Below are 23,238 nucleotides of genomic sequence, written 5' to 3'. Positions count from 1 at the left end.
GCCATGGATAGAGAAGTCTGGCTATTTATATTCTGCTAGATCCCTTGTACCAATACTCCAATGTTCAGGAAGAAATCAGAATTCAATACTGGTTGTACTGACTTTCCATTAACAAAAGGACTTACATGTTTAATGAAAATATTTGACTACTTAATAAGAGTAGTTTTTCACTTGAAAGTCTATACGATAGCTGTTGATATTTTTTAAGCTCCCCAAGGAAGGCTTCACTTATTTAATAAGTTGTATATTAGACTTGGGGAGAGGGGTGGAGCATTAGGGCCAGCAAATGAACTCATTTTCAGTTTCAAACAGCAAAAGAAATTCTCAACAAAACTTCTAATAGTTCACTCAATACCTAATAATATACATGCATTATATTTAATATCATTGTACTCCTTTTCGTTATGATTGAGAGAGCAGGTGACAACGTTAGGGATACAATGAAAGTTGGGTTCAAGAATCCCAGATCAGGATATGGGAACATATGTATATGTATAACTGATTCAGTTTGTTGTAAAGGAAAAACTAACACACTATTGTAAAACAATTATACTCCAATAAAGATGTTAAAAAAATTTTTTTAAATAAAAAAAAAAAAAAATAGACAATCAACAAGGATGTACGGTATAGCACTGTGAACTATACTCAATATCTTGTAATAACCTATAATGGAAAAGAATCTAAAATATATATATGTACGTATATGTATATAAATAACTTTTCTGAAACTAACACACTATTGTAAATCAACTATATTTCAATAAAAATTAAAAAAAAAAAAAAAAAAAAGAATCCCAGATCAGGACTTCCCTGGTGTTCCAGTGGTTAAGACTCTGTCTTCCAATGCAAGGGGGTGTGGGTTCGACCCCTGGTCAGGGAACTAGATCCCACATGCCGCAGCTAAGACCCAGAGCAAAATTATAGTAACTTTACATTTTGACTTGGCTCCTTTCACATTGCTGTTTCAAAATATCGGTGTCAAGACAGCCCCATCAGAAAGATGGTGTAAAGGGACTGAATTTGTTTGTCTAGAATGTCCGATGATCCTCATGAAACCATCTCAAAGTTCACAAGGTTGTTCACAGAGAGAATAAGCAGACCAAACAAATGAACTTTCAGCCATTGGTGAAAGAACTTGAAATGCATTTCCTCATTATTGACCCCTGAGGCTGGGGTGAGACAGGTGAGGGGCCTGGAGAGCAAAATTTAAGGGGGCGCTCACTCTGGGATCACTCAAGTACCCTTGACCAATTGTGAGAACAAGGGGTCACCTTACTCCCCTCCAAATGCTAGAAACTCCAAAAAAGGCAACAGGTGAAGGCAGATCACTGGCAGCTTCCCTCAACAGCCCTCACTTCCAAATACACGTTCTCTAACCTTTGTGAGAAGACAAGATCATCTCAAACAGCCAAGTCCTAAACGACTTAGTTCACTTCAGCAGTGGCATCCAAATAAATGCAGAGGTTTTTCGAATGTTAATCCTAATTCAGACTCTCATACAAAACTGAAAAAAAATTATAGCAGGTGGCATAAATATATGCTTAGCAGTGTTTCTTATCTTGAACTCTGCCACTTGAAAACTAGCATATTTATGTGATTTAAAAAAACATGTGCGGGCTTCCCTGGTGGCGCAGTGGTTGAGAGTCCGCCTGCCGATGCAGGGGAAACGGGTTCGTGCCCCGGTCCGGGAGGATCCCACGTGCCGCGGAGCAGCTGGGCCCGTGAGCCATGGCCACTGAGCCTGCGCGTCCGGAGCCTGTGCTCCGCAGCGGGAGAGGCCTCTTTGTTTGTTTGCCTAAGAGGCAAACAAACAAACAAAACATGTGTGCTTAACACTTAGTTCCGGTAAACCAAGAGAAAATATACTCTGGTAAAGCCAAGTAGTGATAAGCTATACTGTTACAATGTTTGAAATGGAGTCCACTGGTGATAAATCATTTAACAGAAAAAGTCTAAATAAAAGCCAATGAATAAAAGCACTCATTTTCATCAAAGTACTTTCAATTCCCAACTTGCAACTATCAACACAGCAGTGCTGAGACCATTTGGACTTTGAAACTTTTCCTAAAAGATTATTTCTGCTCAGACTGGGATGCCAGGTTTGTAATGTTTGCTATGCCTGTCCTTCATGACAATGAAACTGAGAGCGACTTAGATTTCTAGTGATTCTTGAAAGGTTAAAAAAAGAGAGAGAGAGAGAGACAGAGCAGCATGGCCAACTAAAACCAAAGAGATGCTTCTGTCATTTGCATCTACAATCAGTTACAGAAGAGACGAAAATGCAGGGGAAAAAAAATGACAGGAGGAAAAAGACTAATAACCAGCTTTTTCTACTTACAGGGAGTCTGAGCAACACCTTCGGAGAAGCAAGGATGAGGGGCTTCCTGAAGTTCCGGACCATCTGTCTCCGTAGCAGGTGAAAGTACTGGGCGGGCGTGGAGGGGTGAGCCACGCACATGTTCACGGTATCCCCGTCCACGCCCTCCTCCGCGCTGTCACACATCTGGGAGGGAAGTGAGAAGAAGGGGCAGACAGTCAGGTCGTCTCACTCCATCCTAAGGGCACAGGCTGTCCTAAGGGGGACACGGGGCTCTCGACGAGCAGGAGAAGAGATGTGTCTCTTCATCATAGAAAAAGACCAGAAGGTAAATTTATGACCTGTGAAGAATTCACCAGAGGAGAAGCCTGATGGCTCCCCATCGGCCACGTCTGTGTGTTTTAATGTGGTTCTATCAAAACACAGCCGACTGCAGGAAGCCTGTGGAGGTGGGGACTTCCCTGGTGGTCCAGTGGTTGGGACTTGGAGCGTTCACTGCCGAGGGCCCGAGTTCTATCCCTGGTCAGGGAACTAAGATCCCACAAGCCGTGTGGCATGACCAAAAAAAATTAAAATTAAAAAAAAAGAAGCACCTGGAGGAGACTTTTTGAAAAAATACAGATGCTGATGACTGTGGAGTGAAGATGTTGGAAGGACGCACTATCCGAATCTCACTCTCCTGACGGAATAAATCTCACTTTTCTAATAAATAAATAAATAAATAAATAAAACAATAGTTTGTTTTAGAGACAAGAACAAGAGCAGCTAACGAGGTTGAAAAACTGAGGGCAAGGAATGAAATCTCAGTAGATCCTGCTGGGACAGAAACTTGAGGCATGGCTCCTAACCCTGATCAAGGAGCAGTACAGGGCTTCCCTGGTGGCGCAGCGGTTGAGAGTCCGCCTGCCGATGCAGGGGACACGGGTTCGTGTCCCGGTCCGGGAAGATCCCACATGCCGCGGAGCAGCTGGGCCCGTGAGCCATGGCCGCTGCGCCTGCGCGTCCGGAGCCTGTGCTCCGCAACGGGAGAGGCCACAACAGTGAGAGGCCCGCGTACCACCAAAAAAAAAAAAAAAAGATACAGTACAGAGGAAAGTAAGTGAGTTGACAAAATCCTGAGATTTTTACTGGGCTCCTTCAATTTGGTGACAGGGTGTGAGTGGCACCCGGGGGGAAATAAAGGCAAAATCTAGGGCTGAAGCCCCTGCAGAATTCAGTGGAGGCAGATGGGGCTGCCAGGCTTGCCGCTTCCAGGGCCGGGACATGCCAAGGAAAGAGAGGCCCATGAAAGTGATACACAGCCCTGACCAGGGAGTGGACCCTTGTATGGGCTTAGCTATTGAACCTCAGAAGGAACACCGGAATTTAGCAAGAAAAACCCTCTCTGCAGCAGAGCTATGTCCTCCCACGCCATGTCCTCAGGATTTGTGTACTGGAGACTATTCTCAACTGTTGTTCTAAGAAGGTAAATTGGTACCAAATGGGAAGGAAAATTAAGAGGAATTCCCCCACACGCTCTCAGGGAAACTGTAAGGTTTTTGAAGAATTGCCCTAAATAATCAAAGACAAGATGAAATAAAATGATATAGCAACAATGTAAATATTATACAGCCCCTTATAACTTTTTATAAGTGGGAGGGGACAAAAAGAAAGGAACATAGCAGGCAAAAGGCAGCCACTTTTAACAGATGACATAAGTATTGGCAAGGCTGTGGAGAAAAGGGAGCCCTTGTACACTGTTGTTAGGAAGGTAAATTGGTATAGTCACTACGGAAAACAGCACGGAGGCTCCTTAAAAAATTAATAATGGAATTACTGTATGATCCAGAAATCCCATTTCTGAGTATTTAACCAAAAGAACTGAAATCAGGATCTCAAAGAGGTATTAGCGCTCCCATGTTCATTGCAACACTACTCATGACTGCCAAGATGTGGAAACAACCTAAATGTTCATCTACAGATGAATGGATAAAGGAAATGTGGTATGTGGTATATAGGTATATTTATCTACACATGTAATATTACTCAGCCGATTCAAGGAAGGAAGTCCTGCAATTTGCAGTAACACAGATGAGCTTTGAGGACATTATGCTAAGTGAAATACAGATACTGCACAATTCCAGTTATATGAACAATCAAAAATAGTCAAACTCATAAAAGCAGAAAGCAGAGCAGTGGTTGCCAGGGGTGGGGAAGGGGAAATGGAGAGTTGCTAGTCAAGGGGTATAAGGTTTCAGTTATGTAAGATGAATAAGTTCTAGAAATCTGCTGTACAACATAGTAGCTACAGTCAACAGTGTTGCAATGCACACTTAAAAATCTATTAAGAGGGTAGGTCTCATGTTAAGTGTTCTTACCACATTTTACAAAACAACAATGTTTTAAAGGGCAGATAGTCTTAAAGGTAACACAAGAGAATTAGATAAGAAAGGTGAGTGCAATGCCAAGGAAACCAAGTGAGAACCAAACTCTACCATTACAAATCTAATAAATAAATAAGAAACAGCAAGAAGCAGAACAGACAGGACAAAAAAGAAATGGCATGAACAAAGAGCTTGAGATAATCACAATGAAAGAAGATGAAGTAAGCAAGTGCTTATATAAACAGCAAACACTCTTCACTTTACATATCGATAGATTAATTCTTTTGCAGGGCTAAAAATAAAATTAGTAGTGTAAACAAAGAGCTTGAGGTAATCCCAGTGCAAGCACAGGAAACGATAATAATAAAAATAATAAACAGCAGGGCTTCCCTGGTGGCGCAGTGGTTGAGAGTCTGCCTGCCGATGCAGGGGACACGGGTTCATGCCCTGGTCCGGGAAGATCCCACGTGCTGCGGAGCGGCTGGGCCCGTGAGCCATGGCCGCTGAGCCTGAGTGTCTGGAGCCTGTGCTCTGCAACGGGAGAGGCCACGGCAGAGGCCATGGCAGTGAGAGGTCCACGTACCCCTCCCCCACAAAAAATAATAATAATAAACAGCAAACATATAAATGTCGATTACTGTTCTAAGCATTTACATATATTGACTCTTTATGCCTCACAGTAATCCTATGAAGTAGGTTTGAGAAAATTATTAACATGGACTTGGTAATTTTAATGCATATGTAGATGATCCTTTCAAAACCCTGGCAACTTGGTTCCTTGAACTCCTGTCCTCCAATCACTCTGTCCTCCACCCTACCTCAACAACCCATGTCCATGGCTACATCCTGGTTTCAATGACAGGGATCTCTCCATAAGCTCTATTTTATCCATTCCACTCTGACCACCACTTCCTACCTTTCTAGCTCAATTCCCTTTAACACTTTGACTCCATCAATCCTTCAGCCTCATCAATACCACCAACATATTGATCCTATCACCTTTTCACTGGCCTTCACCCTTCACATCTCCTCCCTCCTCCTTACTTAAGCTAAATTCCATAGTCAATCATTATAATCATTCTTTTGCATACACCCTTAACTCCCTTGATATTTTTTCACTCCAAACCACAAGCCAAGTTAATCTCAACTTTCCATCTGTCCCATTTCTGCACCTATGCAGGAAATGAAGCTGGAGAAAACACACAATCACACTGACGGATCTCACTTTAAAATCTTGACCAAGGGGCTTCCCTGGTGGTGCAGTGGTTGAGAATCTGCCTGCCGATGCAGGGGACGCGGGTTCGTGCCCCGGTCTGGGAAGATCCCACATGCAGTGGAACAGCTGGGCCCGTGAGCCATGGCCACTGGGCCTGCGTGTCTGGAGCCTGTGCTCCGCAACGGGAGAGGCCACAACAGTGAGAGGCCCACGTACTGCAAGAACAACCTGAAACAATTAAGTAAATGGTAATAGGAACATACATATCGATAATTATCTTAAATGTAAATGGATTAAATGCTCCCAACAAAAGACACAGACTGGCTGAATGGATACAAAAACAAGACCCATATATATGCTGTCTAAAAGAGACCCACTTCAAACCTAGGGACACATACAGACTGAAAGCAAGGGGATGGAAAAAGATATTCCATGCAAATGGAAATCAGAAGAAAGCTGGAGTAGCAATTCTCATATCAGACAAAAATAGACTTTAAAATAAAAACTATTACAAGAGACAAAGAAGGACACTATATAATGATCAAGGGATCGATCCTTGAAGAAGATATAACAATTGTAAATATTTATGCACCCAACATAGGAGCAACTCAATACATAAGGCAAATACTAACAGCCTTAAAAGGGGAAATTGACAGTAACACAATTATAGTAGGGAACTTTAACACCCCACTTTCACCAATGGACAGATCATCCAAAATGAAAATAAGTAAGGAAACACAAGCTTTAAATGATACATTACACAAGATGGACTTAATTGATAGTTACAGGACATTCCATCCAAAAACAACAGAATACACATTTTTCTCAAGTGCTCATGGAACATTCTCCAGGATCGAGCATATATTGGGTCACAAACCTAGCCTTGGCAAATTTAAGAAAATTAAAATCGTATCAAGTATCTTTTCCGACCACAACGCTATGAGACTAGATATCAATTACAGGAAAAGATCTGTAAAAAATACAAACACATGGAGGCTAAACAATACACTACTTAATAACGAAGTGATAACTGAAGAAATCAAAGAGGAAATCAAAAAATACTTAGAAACAAATGACAATGGAGACACGACAACCCAAAACCTATGGGATACAGTAAAAGCAGTTCTAAGAGGCAAGTTTATAGCAATACAATCATACCTTAAGAAACAGGAAACATCTCGAATAAACAACCTAACTTTGCACTTATAGCAATTAGAGAAGGAAGAACAAAAAACCCCCAAATTTAGCAGAGGGAAAGAAATTATAAAGATCAGATCAGAAATAAATGAAAAAGAAATGAAGGAAACGATAGCAAAGATCAATAAAACTAAAAGCTGGTTCTTTGAGAAGATAAACAAAATTGATAAACCATTAGCCAGACTCATCAAGAATAAAAGGGAGAAGACTCAAATCAATAGAATTAGAAATGAAAAAAGAGATGTAACAACTGACACTGCAGAAATACAAAAGATTATTAGAGATTACTACAAGCAACTGTATGCCAATAAAATGGACAACCTGGAAGAAATGGACAAATTCTTAGAAATGCACAACCTGCCGAGAATGAACCAGGAAGAAATAGAAAATATGAACAGACCAATCACAAGCACTGAAATTGAAACTGTGATTCAAAATCTTCCAACAAACAAAAGCCCAGGACCAGATGGCTTCACAGGCGAATTCTATCAAACATTTAGAGAAGAGCTAACACCTATCCTTCTCAAACTCTTCCAAAAGATAGCAGAGGGAGGAACACTCCCAAACTCATCCTATGAGGCCACCATCACCCTGATACCAAAACCAGACAAAGACGTCACAAAGAAAGAAAACTACAGGCCAATATCACTGATGAACAAAGATGAAAAAATCCTCAACAAAATATTAGCAAACAGAATCCAACAGCACATTAAAAGGATCATACACCATGATCAAGTGGGGTTTATTCCAGGAATGCAAGGATTCTTCAATATACGCAAATCAATCAACGTGATACACCATATCAACAAACTGAAGGAGAAAAACCATATGATCATCTCAATAGATGCAGAGACAGCTTTTGACAAAATTCAACACTCATTTATGATAAAAACCCTGCAGAAAGTAGGCATACAGGGAATTTTCCTCAACATAATAAAGGCCATACATGACAAACCCACAGCTAGCATCATTCTCAATGGTGAAAAGCTGAAACCATTTCCACAAAGATCAGGAACAAGACAAGGTTGCCCACTCTCACCACTCTTATTCAACATAGTTTTGGAAGTTCTAGCCACAGCAATCAGAGAAGAAAAAGAAATAAAAGGAATCCAAATAGGAAAAGAAGAAGTAAAGCTGTCACTGTTTGCAGATGACATGATACTATACATAGAGAATCCTAAGGATGCTACCAGAAAACTACTAGAGCTAATCAATGAATTTGGTAAAGTAGCAGGATGCAAAATTAATGCACAGAAATCTCTGGCATTCTTATACACTAATGATGAAAAATCTGAGAGTGAAATTAAGAAAACACTCCCATTTACCATTGCAACAAAAAGAATAAAATATCTAGGAATAAACCTACCTAAGGAGACAAAAGACTTGTATGCAGAAAACTATAAGACACTGATGAAAGAAATTAAAGATGATACAAATAGGTGGAGAAATATACCATGTTCTTGGATTGGAAGAATCAACATTGTGAAAATGACTATACTACCCAAAGCAATCTACAGATTCAATGCGATCCCTATCAAATTACCACTGGCATTTTTTACAGAACTAGAACAAAGAATTTCACAATTTGTATGGAAACACAAAAGACCCTGAATAGTCAAAGCAATCTTGAGAATGAAAAATGGAGCTGGAGGAATCAGGCTCCCTGACTTCAGACTATACTACAAGGCTACAGTAATCAAGACAGTATGGTACTGGCACAAAAACAGAAATATAGATCAATGGAACAGGATAGAAAGCCCAGAGATAAACCCACACACATATGGTCACCTTATCTTTGATAAAGGAGGGAAGGATATACAGTGGAGAAAAGACAGCCTCTTCAATAGCTGGTGCTGGGAAAACTGGACAGCTACATGTAAAAGTATGAAATTAGAACACTCCCTAACACCACACACAAAAATAAACTCAAAATGGGTTAAAGACCTAAATGTAAGGCCAAACACTATCAAACTCTTAGAGGAAAACATAGGCAGAACACTCTATGACATAAATCATAGCAAGATCCTTTTTGACCCATCTCCTAGAGAAATGGAAATCAAAACAAAAATAAACAAATGGGACCTAATGAAACTTCAAAGCTTTTGCACAGCAAAGGATACCATAAACAAGACCAAAAGACAACCCTCAGAATGGGAGAAAATAGTTGCAAATGAAGCGACTGACAAAGGATTAATCTCCAAAATTTATGAGCAACTCATGCAGCTCAATAACAAAAAAACAAACAACCCAATCCAAAAATGGGCAGAAGAACTAAATAGACATTTCTCCAAAGAAGATATACAGATTCCTAATAAACACATGAAAGAATGCTCAACATCATTAATCATTAGAGAAATGCAAATCAAAACTACAATGAGATATCATCTCACACCAGTCAGATTGGCCATCATCAAAAACTCTAGAAACAATAAATGCTGGAGAGGGTGTGGAGAAAAGGCAACACTCTTGCACTGCTGGTGGGAATGTAAATTGATACAGCCACTACGGAGAAAAGTATGGAGGTTCCTTTAAAGACTACAAATAGAACTACCATACGACCCAGCAATCCCACTACTGGGCATATACCCTGAGAAAACCATAATTCAAAAAGAGTCATGTACCAAAATGTTCATTGCAGCTCTATTTACGATAGCCAGGACATGGAAGCAACCTAAGTGTCCATCAACAGATGAATGGATAAAGAAGATGTGGCACATATATACAATGGAATATTACTCAGCCATAAAAAGAAATGAAACTGAGTTATTTATAATGAGGTGGATGGATCTGGAGTCTGTCATACAGAGTGAAGTAAGTCAGAAGGAGAAAAACAAATACCGTATGCTAACACATATATATGGACTCTAAGGAAAAAAAAAATGTCATGAAGAGATTAGTGGTAGGATGGGAATAAAACACAGACTTACTAGAGCATGGACGTGAGGATATGGGGAGGGGGAAGGGTAAGCTGTGACGAAGTGAGAGAGTGGCAGGGACATATATACACTATCAAATGTAAATTAGATAGCTAGTGGGAAGCTGCCGCATAGCACAGGGAGATCACCTCTGTGCTTTGTGACCACCTAGAGGGGTGGGATAGGGAGGGTGGGAGAGCGGGTGATGCAAGAGGGAAGAGATATGGGAACATATGTATATGTATAACTGATTCACTTTGTTGTAAAGGAAAAACTAACACACTATTGTAAAACAGTTATACTCCAATAAAGATGTTTTTAAAAAAATAAAAAATAAAAGTAAAATAAAGAAAAAAAAAAAAGAGTTAAACTTTCCTCCTTCCATATACTCCTAATACCACTCCACCTAAACATTTGGCAGTACGTGGGCCCCCTAAATTGGGAATGCGGAGTCCAGGTTCCATCCCTGGTCAGGGAACTAGATCCTGCACACATGCCACAACTGAGCCTGCATGCCGCAACTAAAGATCCCGCATGCTGCAACTAAAAATCCCACATGCTGCAACTAACTCCCGGCACAACCTAAATAAATAAATTTTTTTTTTTTTTTTTTAAAAAGAAGCACTTTCATTGCCGTAAAACCATGATACTAACATGCTTGAGGCATCACGTTTCCAAGGAATATTGATTGACATTACATTAAATCTGTTTCATTCAAATACTTCAATGTCTTATAGTCCAAGGTTCACATTAGGTATTTGCAGGAGGCAGTTCTATTTCAAAGCACCTAGAAAGCAGGGAAACATTTCGTGGAATCCAAAAGGCAGTGGACATACCTGCAAGAAACGCTCTATTCGACAAGATGAGTGCTCTGGTCCAGCCCCGTCATACCCGTGAGGAAGGAGGACCACGATGCCACTCTGGAGGAGCCACTTGGCCTCACCTGCAAAGCAGCAGTGGGAGTAAAAACGCTACGAGGCAGGTGCAGGACAGCCCGGGGCGACTGGGCAGTGAGACACATGTTAATTTGTTGCTGGACCCCCAAAACCATTTTCATCGCACCATTCACTACAGCCAAGCACATTCCCCAGGAGACACAGCCCTCCTGCTGACAGAGGACTTACATGCTCTTCCTGGCAGCTTATTTAACTGCCTGATAGCTGCCACGCCCCAGTGGATGACAGAACAGGCTCCCAACTCTCGGAGCCGGGGGATGCCATGGTACGCAGGAGTCTCATAAGCAGTTACGGCCCCTTTTCTGTCATTTGTCCCCGTGAGACTGGTGCCACACGTCCACTACACACCCACAGGCCAACACCAACCTCCAGAGATGAACGTGTCAAAGATGATCTGGGCACCGTTGAAGAAATCGCCAAACTGAGCCTCCCAGAGGGGCAGTAGCTTAGGGCTTTCGATGCTCATCCCATACTCAAATCCCAAGACGGCCTCTTCCGACAGTGGGCTGTTGCTGACCTAGGGCAAAGGAGGAGAACAGAAACGTCGTGCGGGGAAGATGGGATGTGAATCAGTAAAGGTAAAGCATCATATTGGTACCAACTGCTCAAAAGGGAGGAGGGCCGTGAGGGCAGCTGTGCTTTCATTCATTCCCGCATCCCTTTGAGAGAGGACATCTCCTGCTCTCCATGAGTGATGTGTGTGGGAAAAGTTGGGGCAAACAGAGGAAGACATACAAAAGGTTGGAATATGGGCATTAAAGATTTTCTTGAAGGAGAAGCAAAATTAACTTCTCAGATGGCCCCACCTTTGAAGCTGAGAGTAAAATGGTATCATAAGAGCTTTTTAAAAAATGTCACAAAACAAAGTGGGGGGGGAGGGACTTCCCTGGTGGTCCGGTGGTTAAAAATCTGCCTTCCAATGCAGGGGACGTGGGTTCGATCCCTAGTCGGAGAACTAAGATCCCACATGCCATGGGGCAACTAAGCCCTCGTACCGCAACTACTGAGCCTGCGCTCTAGAGCCCACACTCCACAACTAGAGAGAAGCCCACGCGCTGTAACGAAGAGCCCATGTGCTGCAACTGAGACCTGATGCAGTCAAAAATAAATAAATAAATGTTTTTAAAAATCTAGAAAAATGGTATAGATGATCTTATTTGCAAGGTAGAAATAGAGACATAGACGTAAAGAACGAATGTATGGATACCAAGGGGGAAAGAGGTGGAAAGGGAGGAATTGGGAGACTGGGATTGACACATATACATTATCGGTACTATGTATAGAATAGACAACTAATGAGAACATACTGCATAGCACGGGGAACTCTACCTAATGCACTGTGGTAACCTAAATGGGAGGGAAGTCCAAAAGGGAGGGGATATCTGTATGTGTATGGCTGATGCATTTTCTTGTGCAGCGGAGGCTAACACAACATTGTAAAGCAACCATATTCCAATAAAAATTAATTAAAATCAAACAAACAAACAAAGGGGGGGAAAGTTACTTGACAAAGGCCTACCTTTCGGAATCCATTATTCTAATATCCTGTTTGCATGATAAAGCAAAAGAATCATCATCATATGTTAAGATTTAAAAAGCAGAACATAAAATTACATCTCTGAAGAGGCTAAAGAGATGTGACAGTTCAAGGCAGCACAATTCTGAACTGGGTTTGTGGACCAGATGTCTTCATGTCTCAGTGTTAACTTCCTGACTTAGATGGCTGCATTGGGGTAATGTAGGAGAATGACCTAGTTTGTAGGAAATACACATGTAGGGCATCAGGCTGGCAACCTGATGTTGCCATCTGGATGGCTCGAATGTCTCAGAATGAGAAAAAGTTCCTTTTGCATTATACATCCAACTTTTTTGTAATTTTGTGTTTGTCTCAACATTTTTCTACAAAAATTTTTTTAAGTTACTTTTTTTTTTTTTTTGGCCATGCTGCGAGGCATATGGGATCTTCCTCAACCAGGGATCAAACCCACGTCCCCTGCAGTGGCAGCGCGGAGTCCTAACCACTGGACCACCAGGGAAGACCTTAAGTTACATATTTATAGAATAGTACTTGGCAACAAAAAGGGATAAAATACTGACACATGCTACAACATGGATGGACCTTGAAAACACAATGCTAAGTGAAAGAAGCCAGTCATAAGAAGCCACATATTTATGAGTCTGTTTATATAAAAAGGCCAAAATAGATAAATCAATATAAATAGAAAGTAGATTCGTGGTTTTCAGGGGCTGAGGGAAGGAAGGAATGGGGTATGACTGGTAATAAGTATGGATTTCTTTTAGGGGTGATGAAAATGTTCTAAAATTAGATAGTGGTGATGGTTGCACCACTGCATACACTGAAAACCACTTAATTGTACACATTGAAACGTTGAATTCTATGAGTTTTATCTCAATAAAGCTTTTAATAAAAAAAAACTCTGGAAAAAAATTTCATCTCTATTATAATTACAACCATAAAAATGCATGATTTATACGGATAAGCACTCAATGACAACAGCAAAAAATGAAAACAGATAATGTATTAGTATGGCAGGATTATGCATAGTTTACCTTTCCTGATTTCTATTTGATTTCAATTATGATCTTTATAAGACATTAACTTGAAAAGAGACACTGTATTTCTCAGATCCATGAGTCTGTTGTCAACGGGATTTGAACTGAGTGCTTTACTTGCACCTCTGTGTCTTCACCTCATTCCCCATCTGTCTTCCTACCCAAGGCTGACACACCCACTCATTCTAATCCACACCCTTTTTCTGCTTCTTCACTCGGCTCATCACCAAACTCCTTTTTTCTGAACCTCTCCCCACTGGCTTTCTCCTCTTGGCAAATGAACAATCAAAAGCTTAAAAATAAAACAAGAAAGGACTTCCCTGGGGGTCCAGTGGTTAAGACTCTGTGCTCCCAATGCAGGGGCAAGGGTTCGATCCCTGGTGGGGGAACTAAGAGACCACATGCCACACAGTGCGGCCAAAAAAATAAATTTAAAAACAAAAAACAAAAAACAAGGAATATTCCCCTGGCCACTGCTCTCTAGCTCCTGCTTCCTTTGACAGTCAGGCTTCTAGAAAGAATTATCGAATCTAGTTGTCTCTACCTCCTGAACCCCTGTCTACCCTTCAACTAGTACAATCTAGCTTCTGCTCTCCCCACTCCACAGAAATAGCTCTAGAGGAGGCCAACCTTGACCTTCCAGTTGCTCAATCCAATGGCCATGTTATCCTTCCTCTTTTCAGATTCCTCCCTCCTTAAGTTCAATGACACAGGGACTCTAAGCTCTCCTCCTGCCTTTCTGGACACTCTGGACGCTGGAAAACGCTTCCTCTGCCAGCCCTTTAAAAGTTGTTTTTCCCAGGACCCTATCTGTTCTCATCCTGCTCTCTGAGAGATTCTCCCGCCCCTGTGGCTTCAAACACTCCTGCACCCTGATGACTTCCAAACAGACATCCAAGACCAGATTCCTTCATTAACTCCACACACACATATCTAATCACCTGAAAGATCTATGTCAAAGTTGAATGTCCAAAACTTAGTCCATCATCTTTCCTTACCACACCTGTTCCTCCCCCTCACTCTTTATGTGGGTAAATGCCATCATCATATGCCAGCTGTCCTAGTCAGGGAGCTAGGAGATAACCAGGACTGGTCTCCTTCACTCGCTACACCTACCACTGAGTCCGATAGCTGTTGTCTTCTAGCTAGTTCTCCAATCTTGGCCCCATCTCCCCTCTGCACTGCTATTGCCCTAATTCACAGCTCCAGGACTTCCTGCCTAGATGACTGAGAAGCCTCCTTAGAAATTGTCCTAAGTCTCACCCTTCTTCAGCTCAGGCTTCCAAAGTATCATCAGGAGTGCTCTTTCTAACATGGAAATCTGATCACCTGTTCAAAATTCCTCCATGGTTTCTATTCTACATAACACTCAAAGTCTGTCACAACGTGGGTAGTCCTGACTGGCCCGCCTCTTCTTTTACTTCTGTATCCACTTTGCAGCTTAAACTCCAGTCACATGAAGCTATATGTAGTTCCCTGAGCATGAGGTCAGGGCCTCTTTCTTCACAGCTTATGTACGCACTACTGTGTCCACCTAGAATGTTCTCCCTACATTTACTAGACTAGGCAATTCCAAATGTCCCTCAAGTCCCAGCTCAAATCTGGCCTCCTCTCTAAAGCTCTTCCTTTTATTTTTTATTTTATTTTATTTTATTTTATTTTTGCAGTATGCAGGCCTCTCACTGTTGTGGTCTCTCCCTCTGCAGAGCACAGACTCCGGACATGCAGGCTCAGCAGCCATGGCTCACGGGCCCAGCCGCTCCACGGCATGTGGGATCTTCCCAGACCGGGGCACGAACCCGTGTCCCCTGCATCAGCAGGCGGACTCTCAACCACCGCGCCACCAGGGAAGCCCTAAAGCTCTTCCTTTTAATCCCCAAGTAACCTAGCTGCCCCTTCTCCTATGCATCTATTGTACTTCATATACTTGTATACCCTTATCTACATTAATTTGTTGAATCTATTAATACTTTCATGTATTCCAAAAATTATTTAAGATGGCCTGTAAATATAGATAATACACAAAATGATAGTTTAAATGTAAGGGGACAGGGAAGTCCCCGGTGGTCCTGTGGTTAGGACACTATGCTTCTTTTGCAGGGGGCATGGGTTCAATCCCTGGTCGGGGAACTAAGATCCCACAAGCTGTTCTGTGCAGCCAAAAAAAAAGTAGGTGGACAGAAAGAAAATAAGTAGATTGACACACCCAACAGGGTTGGGGAAAACATACAACCTGGTAACCTACTTTCTTGAGGCTGCCATGGTCTCTACCCCTTCCCAGAAGGCATTATTGATAAGGGAAGGTTGATCGGTTGCAGAATTTTCAATGTACACACAATAAAGACGAGCCACTGCTCAGGGAACTACGACTCCTCTCAATACCAAGATCAAGCAGGAGTCCCCCCTAGGATCTTCATATAAAGGACAAAGCGCTAGATAATAAATGAAATCTTTGACAGTATCCCCATAACAGATGTGAGACGTTTACTTGGGGCTTTCTAAATAGCAATATTCAAAATTAATTGATATTATATCTCAAATCACAAATCAGTAAAAGACATTGGGTGGGGAAAATACGAAATGTTTCAGTATCTAGGTCACCAATCTAGATACTGATCAAGGAGGGGATTTTAGACTAACTTAAAGAAAAGATGAGCTGCATGTCCTTTAAGCAATTGTCCTGGAAGCTTGCTTTTGACAAAAGTGAATTTTTTAAAAAAAAATATTGAGTATTGGGCTTCCCTGGTGGCACAGCAGTTAAGAATTCACCTGCCAATGCAGGGGACAAGGGTTAGAGCCCTGGTCCAGGAAGATCCCACATGCAGTGGAGCAACTAAGCCTGTGGGCCACAACTACTGAGCCTGCCCTCTAGAGCCCGTGAGCCACAACTACTGAGCCCATGTGCCACAACTGCTGAAGCCTGTGCGCCTAGAGCCCATGCTCCGCAACAAGAGAAGCCACCGCAAAGAGAAACCCACGTACCACAATGAAGAGTAGCCCCCACTCACCACAACTAGAGAAAGCCTGCACGCAGCAACAGACCCAATGCAGCCAAAAATAAATAAATAAAATAAATAAATTTATTGGAAAAAAAAAATCGAGTATCAGTGAACCCCATACTCTCAAGCAAATGGCTAGAGTAGGAAAAAAGATGACGCACCACTAATTGTACCTTAAAGGATAATTTCATAAACTCCATGTGCCAGGCACTATGCTAGTTGTTGGAGAAACAAAAATGAAAAGACCCAGGCCCTGCTCTTGACTCTAATGAATCTAACTCAGCAACTGGCACAGAGAAATACATGGCGATGAATACATTCGTCAAGCCCACTAACCCCTAGGGAATAAAGTAACCTTAAGTCAGTGGGGGCTTCCCTGGTGGCGCAGCGGTCGAGAGTCCGCCTGCCGATGCAGGGGACGCGGGTTCGTGCCCCGGTCCGGGAGGATCCCACGTGCCGCGGAGCGGCTGGGCCCGTGAGCCGTGGCCGCTGCGCCTGCGCGTCCGGAGCCCGTGCTCCGCAACGGGAGAGGCCACAGCGGTGAGAGGCCCGCATACCGCAAAAAAAAAAAAAAAAAGTCAGTGGGTTTTTTTTTTTAAGTTGGCAAGAAATGTTGGCTTATTATCCACATCTTCGACTCACTTTAATGAATTCAGCAACCAGCAGGTTATATAATCAATTTTAGATGGACAAAACGAACACCCATTTGACATTTACATGATTACAGATAAGTAGCCAGGGTAAAACAGCTCTAGTCTACTCGCTAGTCTGTTACTTCCACTCCAAGTGCACAGACTGGCATTGTCTACCCAGTCGGCATCCCTTCATTTCAAAAAGGACTGAACCCAAAGTTTCCGACACCTGTTTCTAGTTGGTCTGAGAAGCCTGTAGCTATAATCACCAGCACCTGAGGTTTATACTAGATAATAAAACAGCCTACCTCTAGAAACCCCTTTTGATTAGGGTCCATATGGTTCAGGGGGATATAGGTGTCATCAGTCTTCTGGCAAACAACCATTGCGTGCCTCTGGCTAAAAGTTCCACGGCCAACATCTTGGCCACTCAGACGGACGTTAAAACCTTAAAGCAAGCAAGAAGGAAAAGAAAAAAAATCCAGATTCCCATGAATAACCTAAGTAATAATAAGGCCTGGTGACCCTGAATTCTTATACATCGGCTCATCCTGAGAACTGTCCTTAGGACAATAGATTCTCCTTCTTGAAATATACCTGTCTTATATTCAAAACTCCATAGTCTAATTCAGCATGAAGAGTCATCATTTGTCCTACAATTTTTAAAGGAAAATGTCTCTCCAATACATCCAGCACCGAGTCCTTTGCTTCCATGGTCTGTTTGCTGATGAAGATTGTCAACATGACTTATACCAAGATTAAATAATGTTTTCAGGTAAGAAACGTTAACACGTTTGAGAACCTCTCTAGTCAATAAACACAATACAAGGTAGCTGTAACTCAAAACTGCAGGCGTCACATATAAGAAATGTCATGTAAAGCACCCCCTACCTGCTGTGCAGCTACACAGAAATGTCTTACCTTCAGCAAGTAATGAGCCCAGGGCAAGAGCTTCTGCCGTGGCCCAGTCTAACTTTGTTCCATCCATCACTTTCTCCACTCTGGACTGTAAAATTGAACGGGAGGGGAAAAGAAACTTTTAAGAGTTCCCATCCTTTTTCACATTGAGTTCAAAAAATGTAAGGCAACAATGGTTATGAATCAAAAACATAACATTAAATGTGACAGAGAGTGCAGAAGGAAACATCGGAGTATGACAGCAAGTACATGATGTTTGAAAGCAGGCAAAACAAACAGGCGCTCTGGTGAGCAGTTAACCGGGCAGATGGATGGGAGGAGGAGACATCAGGGAGGGGGAGAGAGGAACGGTATTGGTGATATTCTATGTCTTCAGCCTGATGGTGAGTACACAGATTGTTTTAATAGTCTCTATACCTATAATAGAAACTTACAAACGAAGTTAGTGTTTTAAAAATAATCCAGAGTTCATCCTGTCTTCATCCAAGTTCAAGAACGATGAAGACCTCTATCTCCTTGCTCTCCTCCTGCTTTTAGCGCTGAAAGTCCCACGTTCCAGGAGACCACAGGCAAACCATGACAGTTTGTCAATCCATCCTTAACATGAGACAACACGTGAAACCTCAACATGCTTAAGGGTGTAAATGATTGCCTTTCGGCAGTATGTGTGCTGATTTTTATTTATTTTATTTAAGTCAAAACGCCGACCACCTTTCTCAAAATGAAAGTGTCTCCTGCTCACTGCTCAGAAGCACCAAAAAGGGCATTCCCATATGGCTGTGTTTTTAATAATGTGCAGGCAGTACCTGTGTATATAATGTATTGATGAATGACTGAAAGAATAAGTGGAGGAAAAATAGAAGTAGACAAAATTTGAGTTAATTGACGATCAGTACCGAAACACCGCTAGGAGTGGTTCACAATAAATATTTGCCAAGCGCATTAGCCAACCAACAAGACCAGACCAAGACCAATTCCTTGCTGGGAGAGATGGACAAACAATTCCCAGAGATTCCCGGGCTCCCTACCTGCACGTGCATCTTCAGAAGGTGACTGTGCATTTGGAGCTCCTCCGGCACCTCCACAGACTTCCTGCCAATAAACCGCAGGAGGTCAAGGGGCACACCTGTGTTCCAGGTGGTGATGCAAGCTTCAGGCTGAACCAGGCCCTGCCAGTGGGCCTGCAGGTTCGTGGCAGGGGGGCTGTAGTGCGCCATGTTAGTTAAATGGCCATTTAACTTTGCGTAGTAGGAGGCTTTGATTTCCGACACCTCCTCCTGGGTCATGAGTCCATTGGCCACAAGGTACTCTGCATACGTGTCGGGGATGCTCTTCCGGGCTCTGTCCAAGGAAAAGGGAAACAAAATCAATATGATTTGTAAAAATCAAAGAGACAGATACAGGAATTCCCTGGCAGTCCAGTGGTTAAGACTCGGGCTTTCACTGCCATGGACCTGGATTTGATCCCTGGTCGGGGAACTAAGATCCCACAAGCCATGCAATGTGGCCAAAAAAAAAAAAAAAAACAAAACAAAACAAGAGACAGAAACAGTTATTGTCAAAGGTATTCTGGAGTGTCATTGCTATAAATGCACACGGGAAATGTTTTGGGAATAGATAGAGGGGGGTGCTTGTACAATATTGGGAATGCACTAATTCACACTGAATCATTCACTTTAAAATGGTCCATTTTAGGGAATTCCCTGGTGGTCCAGTGGTTAAGACTCCACACTTCCACTGCAGGGGGCACGGGTTCGATCCCTGGTTGGGGAGCTAAGATCTCACGCACCCCGTGGTGTAGCCAAAAAATAAAAGGTCCATTTTATGTCATGTGACTTTCACTCCAATAAATTTGTTTTTTAAAGGCAGTGGTGAGTAACCACCTCTTTCAGGCAAGCAAGTGAAAACAAATTTATCTTTTTTATTTTTCTTTTTAAAAATTTATTTATTTATTTGTTTTTGGCTGTGTTGGGTCTGCGTTGCTGTGCGTGGGCTTTCTCTAGTTGCAGTGAGCGGGGGCTACTCTTCGCTGCGGTGCGCGGGCTTCTCATCCCAGTGGCTTCTCTTGTTGTGGAGCACGGGCTGTAGGAGCATGGGCTTGAGTAGTTGTGGCACACGGGCTTCAGTAGTTGTGGCTCTAGAGCGCAGGCTCAGTAGTTGTGGTGCACGGGCTTAGTTGCTCCGCGGCATGTGGGATCTTCCTGGACCAGGGCTTGAACCCGTGTCCCCTGCATTGGCAGGATTCTTAACCACTGAGCCACCAGGGAAGCCCACAAATTTATCTTTATAAGCTTTTGTCTACAGTCAGGCAGAAGTAATGAGTAGTAGAGTTTTCTTACAAACTGTTAATTCTGGACAGTTATTTACAAGGCTGACTTACATTGTCTACCTATTCTGCATCCCTTTATTTCAAAAAGGATTGAACCTAAAGTTGCCGACACCTGTTTCAGGTTGCTTGAAGAAGGCCGTAACTATTCAGCATCCAGGTTTTACAACAATAGAAATAATGATGATGCTACTCTGCATTTGCTTAATACTTTAAACTTCCAAGTCTGGTCACATTGATCACCATATTTAATCCTGAAAAAGTGAGTGGTAGACAGGATATATTTTTAAAAGCAGGGTCCTGAGTCACATCAAGTCATTCAGGTGCTAAGTTCAAAGCTAAATGGAGAAACCAGATTTGTTCTTAGATGGGCAGTCTGCTACCTACGAGCAGAAAGGCCCATAAAATGTCACCAAGTTTATTCCTCTGCTTTAATTTATGTCTATGAGGAAATAAAGCAGGAAAGAGGGATCTACTTTACTTTCTAGCATCTGAAAAGGAAAGCCTGGGACTTCCCTGGTGGCCCAGTGGCTAAGACTCCATGTTCCCCTGCAGGGGACCCGGGTTCAATCCCTGGTCTGGGAACTAGATCCTGTGTGCCGCAACCAAGGCCTGGTGCAGCCAAATAAATAAACACATAAATAAATAGGAAATCCCAAAGTAACATACACCTCTCCATCACGTGAACCTTCTGACTTGGCGCTGTCCCACAGAAATATAACGCAGGCCAATGTGTAATTTAATTTAAAATTTCCCTGTGGTCACATTAGAAAAGGTGCAAGAGGTGGAATTAATTTTAATCATATACTGATTTAACATAATATACCCCAAATATTGTCCCTTCAGTACCTAATCAATATAAAAATTATTATCGAGATCATTTACACTCTTTTTTTCACACCAAGTCTTGGAAATCTGGTGTACATATTACACTCCCAGCACATCTCCTTCAGGAGTTGGCACATTTCAAGAGTCCAACAGCCATTTACGGCTCGAGGCTCCCACACTGGACAGTGCAGTTCTGAACTTCATTAAAATCCATCATGTAACCTCTTGCCAAAGGCACAAAGTAGGTCCATGTCTATAGTTTGCAGAAGTGAATCACGGAGGTTCTGTTTTTGCTCCTGTCAATGTCGCACTGAGCAGCTTCGGGCAAGGCTCTGCATACATCTTCTGTTCAGTCCTCCCTCTGCTAAGTGAGGGGGTGAAGTCACCCTTTGTCTATTCATTGAGGAAATATGTAGAGTTGGACGAACATGGGGCGCTTTCCTGCGACCCATAGGTGACCAGCCCAGCGTGTCTAGGTCTGTCCCAGTTTGAGCATTGAAAAGTTTCATGTCCCAGGCACGCTGGGAAAGCTGGTCGCCCTACCGGAGAGTGTCTAACACAAATAATAATGTGAGCACTGTGGGGGAAAGGGCCCGTCGCATAACGGTTCATCCTTGTACCTGATGATCTGGTACATGACCGGGTTGGTGAAGAACGGCTCGTCCAGCTCATTATGGCCCCACTGCCTGTAGCACAACAAGTCAACAATCACATCCTTCCGGAACTGGCGCTGGTATTCAAACGCCAGTCGCGTGGCCCGGACCACTTCCTCTGGGCTGTCTCCATTGACGTGGATGATGGCGCAGCCCACAAGCTTCCCTGAGGCAGAGAAGCTGGAGATGAGGCCGGCTAGTCAACCCATGAACCCACCCCCCAAGTCCTGTTGCCCGCATGGGGAGACAGCCCTTGTCCTTAGGGGTAGTTTGGCTTGGGGGTTAAGGACCTGCACTTTGGGAGTTCCCCGGTGGCCTAGTGGTTAGGATTCTGGGCTTTCACTTCCATGGCCTGGGTTCAGTCCCAGGCTGGGGAACTGAGATCCTGTAAGCCACATGGTGCGGCCAAAAAAAAAAAAAAAGAACCCACACTTTATGGAAAAAAAAAAAAAGAACCTGAACTTTAGAGGCCAGGTGACAAGCATGATTTCAAGTCCCAGCTCTGTGTGATCCTGGTAAAGTTATGAATCTCAGTCTCCTTGTCTGTAACACTGGGATAATAGCTCTTACCTCTTAGTGATGTCCTAAAGAGGCAATGAGTTAATGCATACAAAGTGCTTAAAAGAGCCTGGTACATCATAACTGATACTTATTTGTTATTATCATCATGACTATTATCTTTCTTCCTGAGATAAAAGGGTCATTAAAGGATGTATCCAAGAAAAAAATGGATTTTCTCCAAAGAGAAGATTGAGAATGAATTTTCAAATCTCTACCTAACTAATTACAAAAAATTCATATAGGTAGCCCCAAAAGGCATCCAGGCCAGGCTCTGGATGTAAAAACAGAGCAGTTCTTACCATCTAACAGTTCTGGAAATGCTGTGAAATAGGGAATGAATAATAAAAAGCCCTGTGTTTCTTCTAATACTACTAGTTTCCACAGGTTAAAACAAGCTGACTTTGCTTCTTCACATCTGATTTCCAACCAGACCACTTGGCCAAGTTTACTGGCTGAACATATCCTTTTTGACTGTGATCTTGGGTACTCCAAATCTGAATATCCTAAAGACAATTGCTCTAGCTGTACTAATTGCATTATCTCTGGATTCCAGCAGATCGTTCAACCAGATACTTAAGCATTTTGAGATTGCACCCTCTAAATTCTACTCTTGTTTTATTTCCTTGGATTTTAAGATCACACTCAGACTTTTAAAGGAATATTGACAACACTGTTGGTGACCATTGACCATATCTGATCCAAAATTCAAAATGGGACCAGCAGTGAGGCTCACTGTCCTGAGTGAACTAGAATTTTCTCCAGGAATTCCTTGTCTGACTCCAC

The 23,238-nt window shown here is 42.5% G+C and overlaps 1 protein-coding gene across 3 annotated transcripts in view; it reads right to left on the bottom strand.

Moving 5' to 3' along the window:
- DHTKD1 (dehydrogenase E1 and transketolase domain containing 1) overlaps positions 1–23,238 on the bottom strand; it is a 56,605-nt gene that overhangs the window by 5,720 nt on the left and 27,647 nt on the right. For all 3 annotated transcript variants that reach the window (XM_059056677.2, XM_067030265.1, XM_067030266.1), the window contains 7 exons: positions 21,862–22,060; positions 19,116–19,428; positions 18,091–18,175; positions 17,478–17,617; positions 11,331–11,481; positions 10,845–10,951; positions 2,339–2,503 (listed from right to left, as the gene is read on the bottom strand). In XM_059056677.2, the coding sequence (XP_058912660.1) occupies positions 2,339–2,503; positions 10,845–10,951; positions 11,331–11,481; positions 17,478–17,617; positions 18,091–18,175; positions 19,116–19,428; positions 21,862–22,060 (1,160 nt within the window). The remainder of the gene's footprint in view (positions 1–2,338; positions 2,504–10,844; positions 10,952–11,330; positions 11,482–17,477; positions 17,618–18,090; positions 18,176–19,115; positions 19,429–21,861; positions 22,061–23,238) is intronic.

Source organism: Kogia breviceps, chromosome 3 (assembly GCF_026419965.1).
Source record: "Kogia breviceps isolate mKogBre1 chromosome 3, mKogBre1 haplotype 1, whole genome shotgun sequence".
NCBI lineage: Eukaryota > Metazoa > Chordata > Mammalia > Artiodactyla > Physeteridae > Kogia > Kogia breviceps.
The sequence above is the reverse complement of the archived record's forward strand: the minus strand, read 5'-3'. Positions and strand labels throughout refer to the sequence as shown.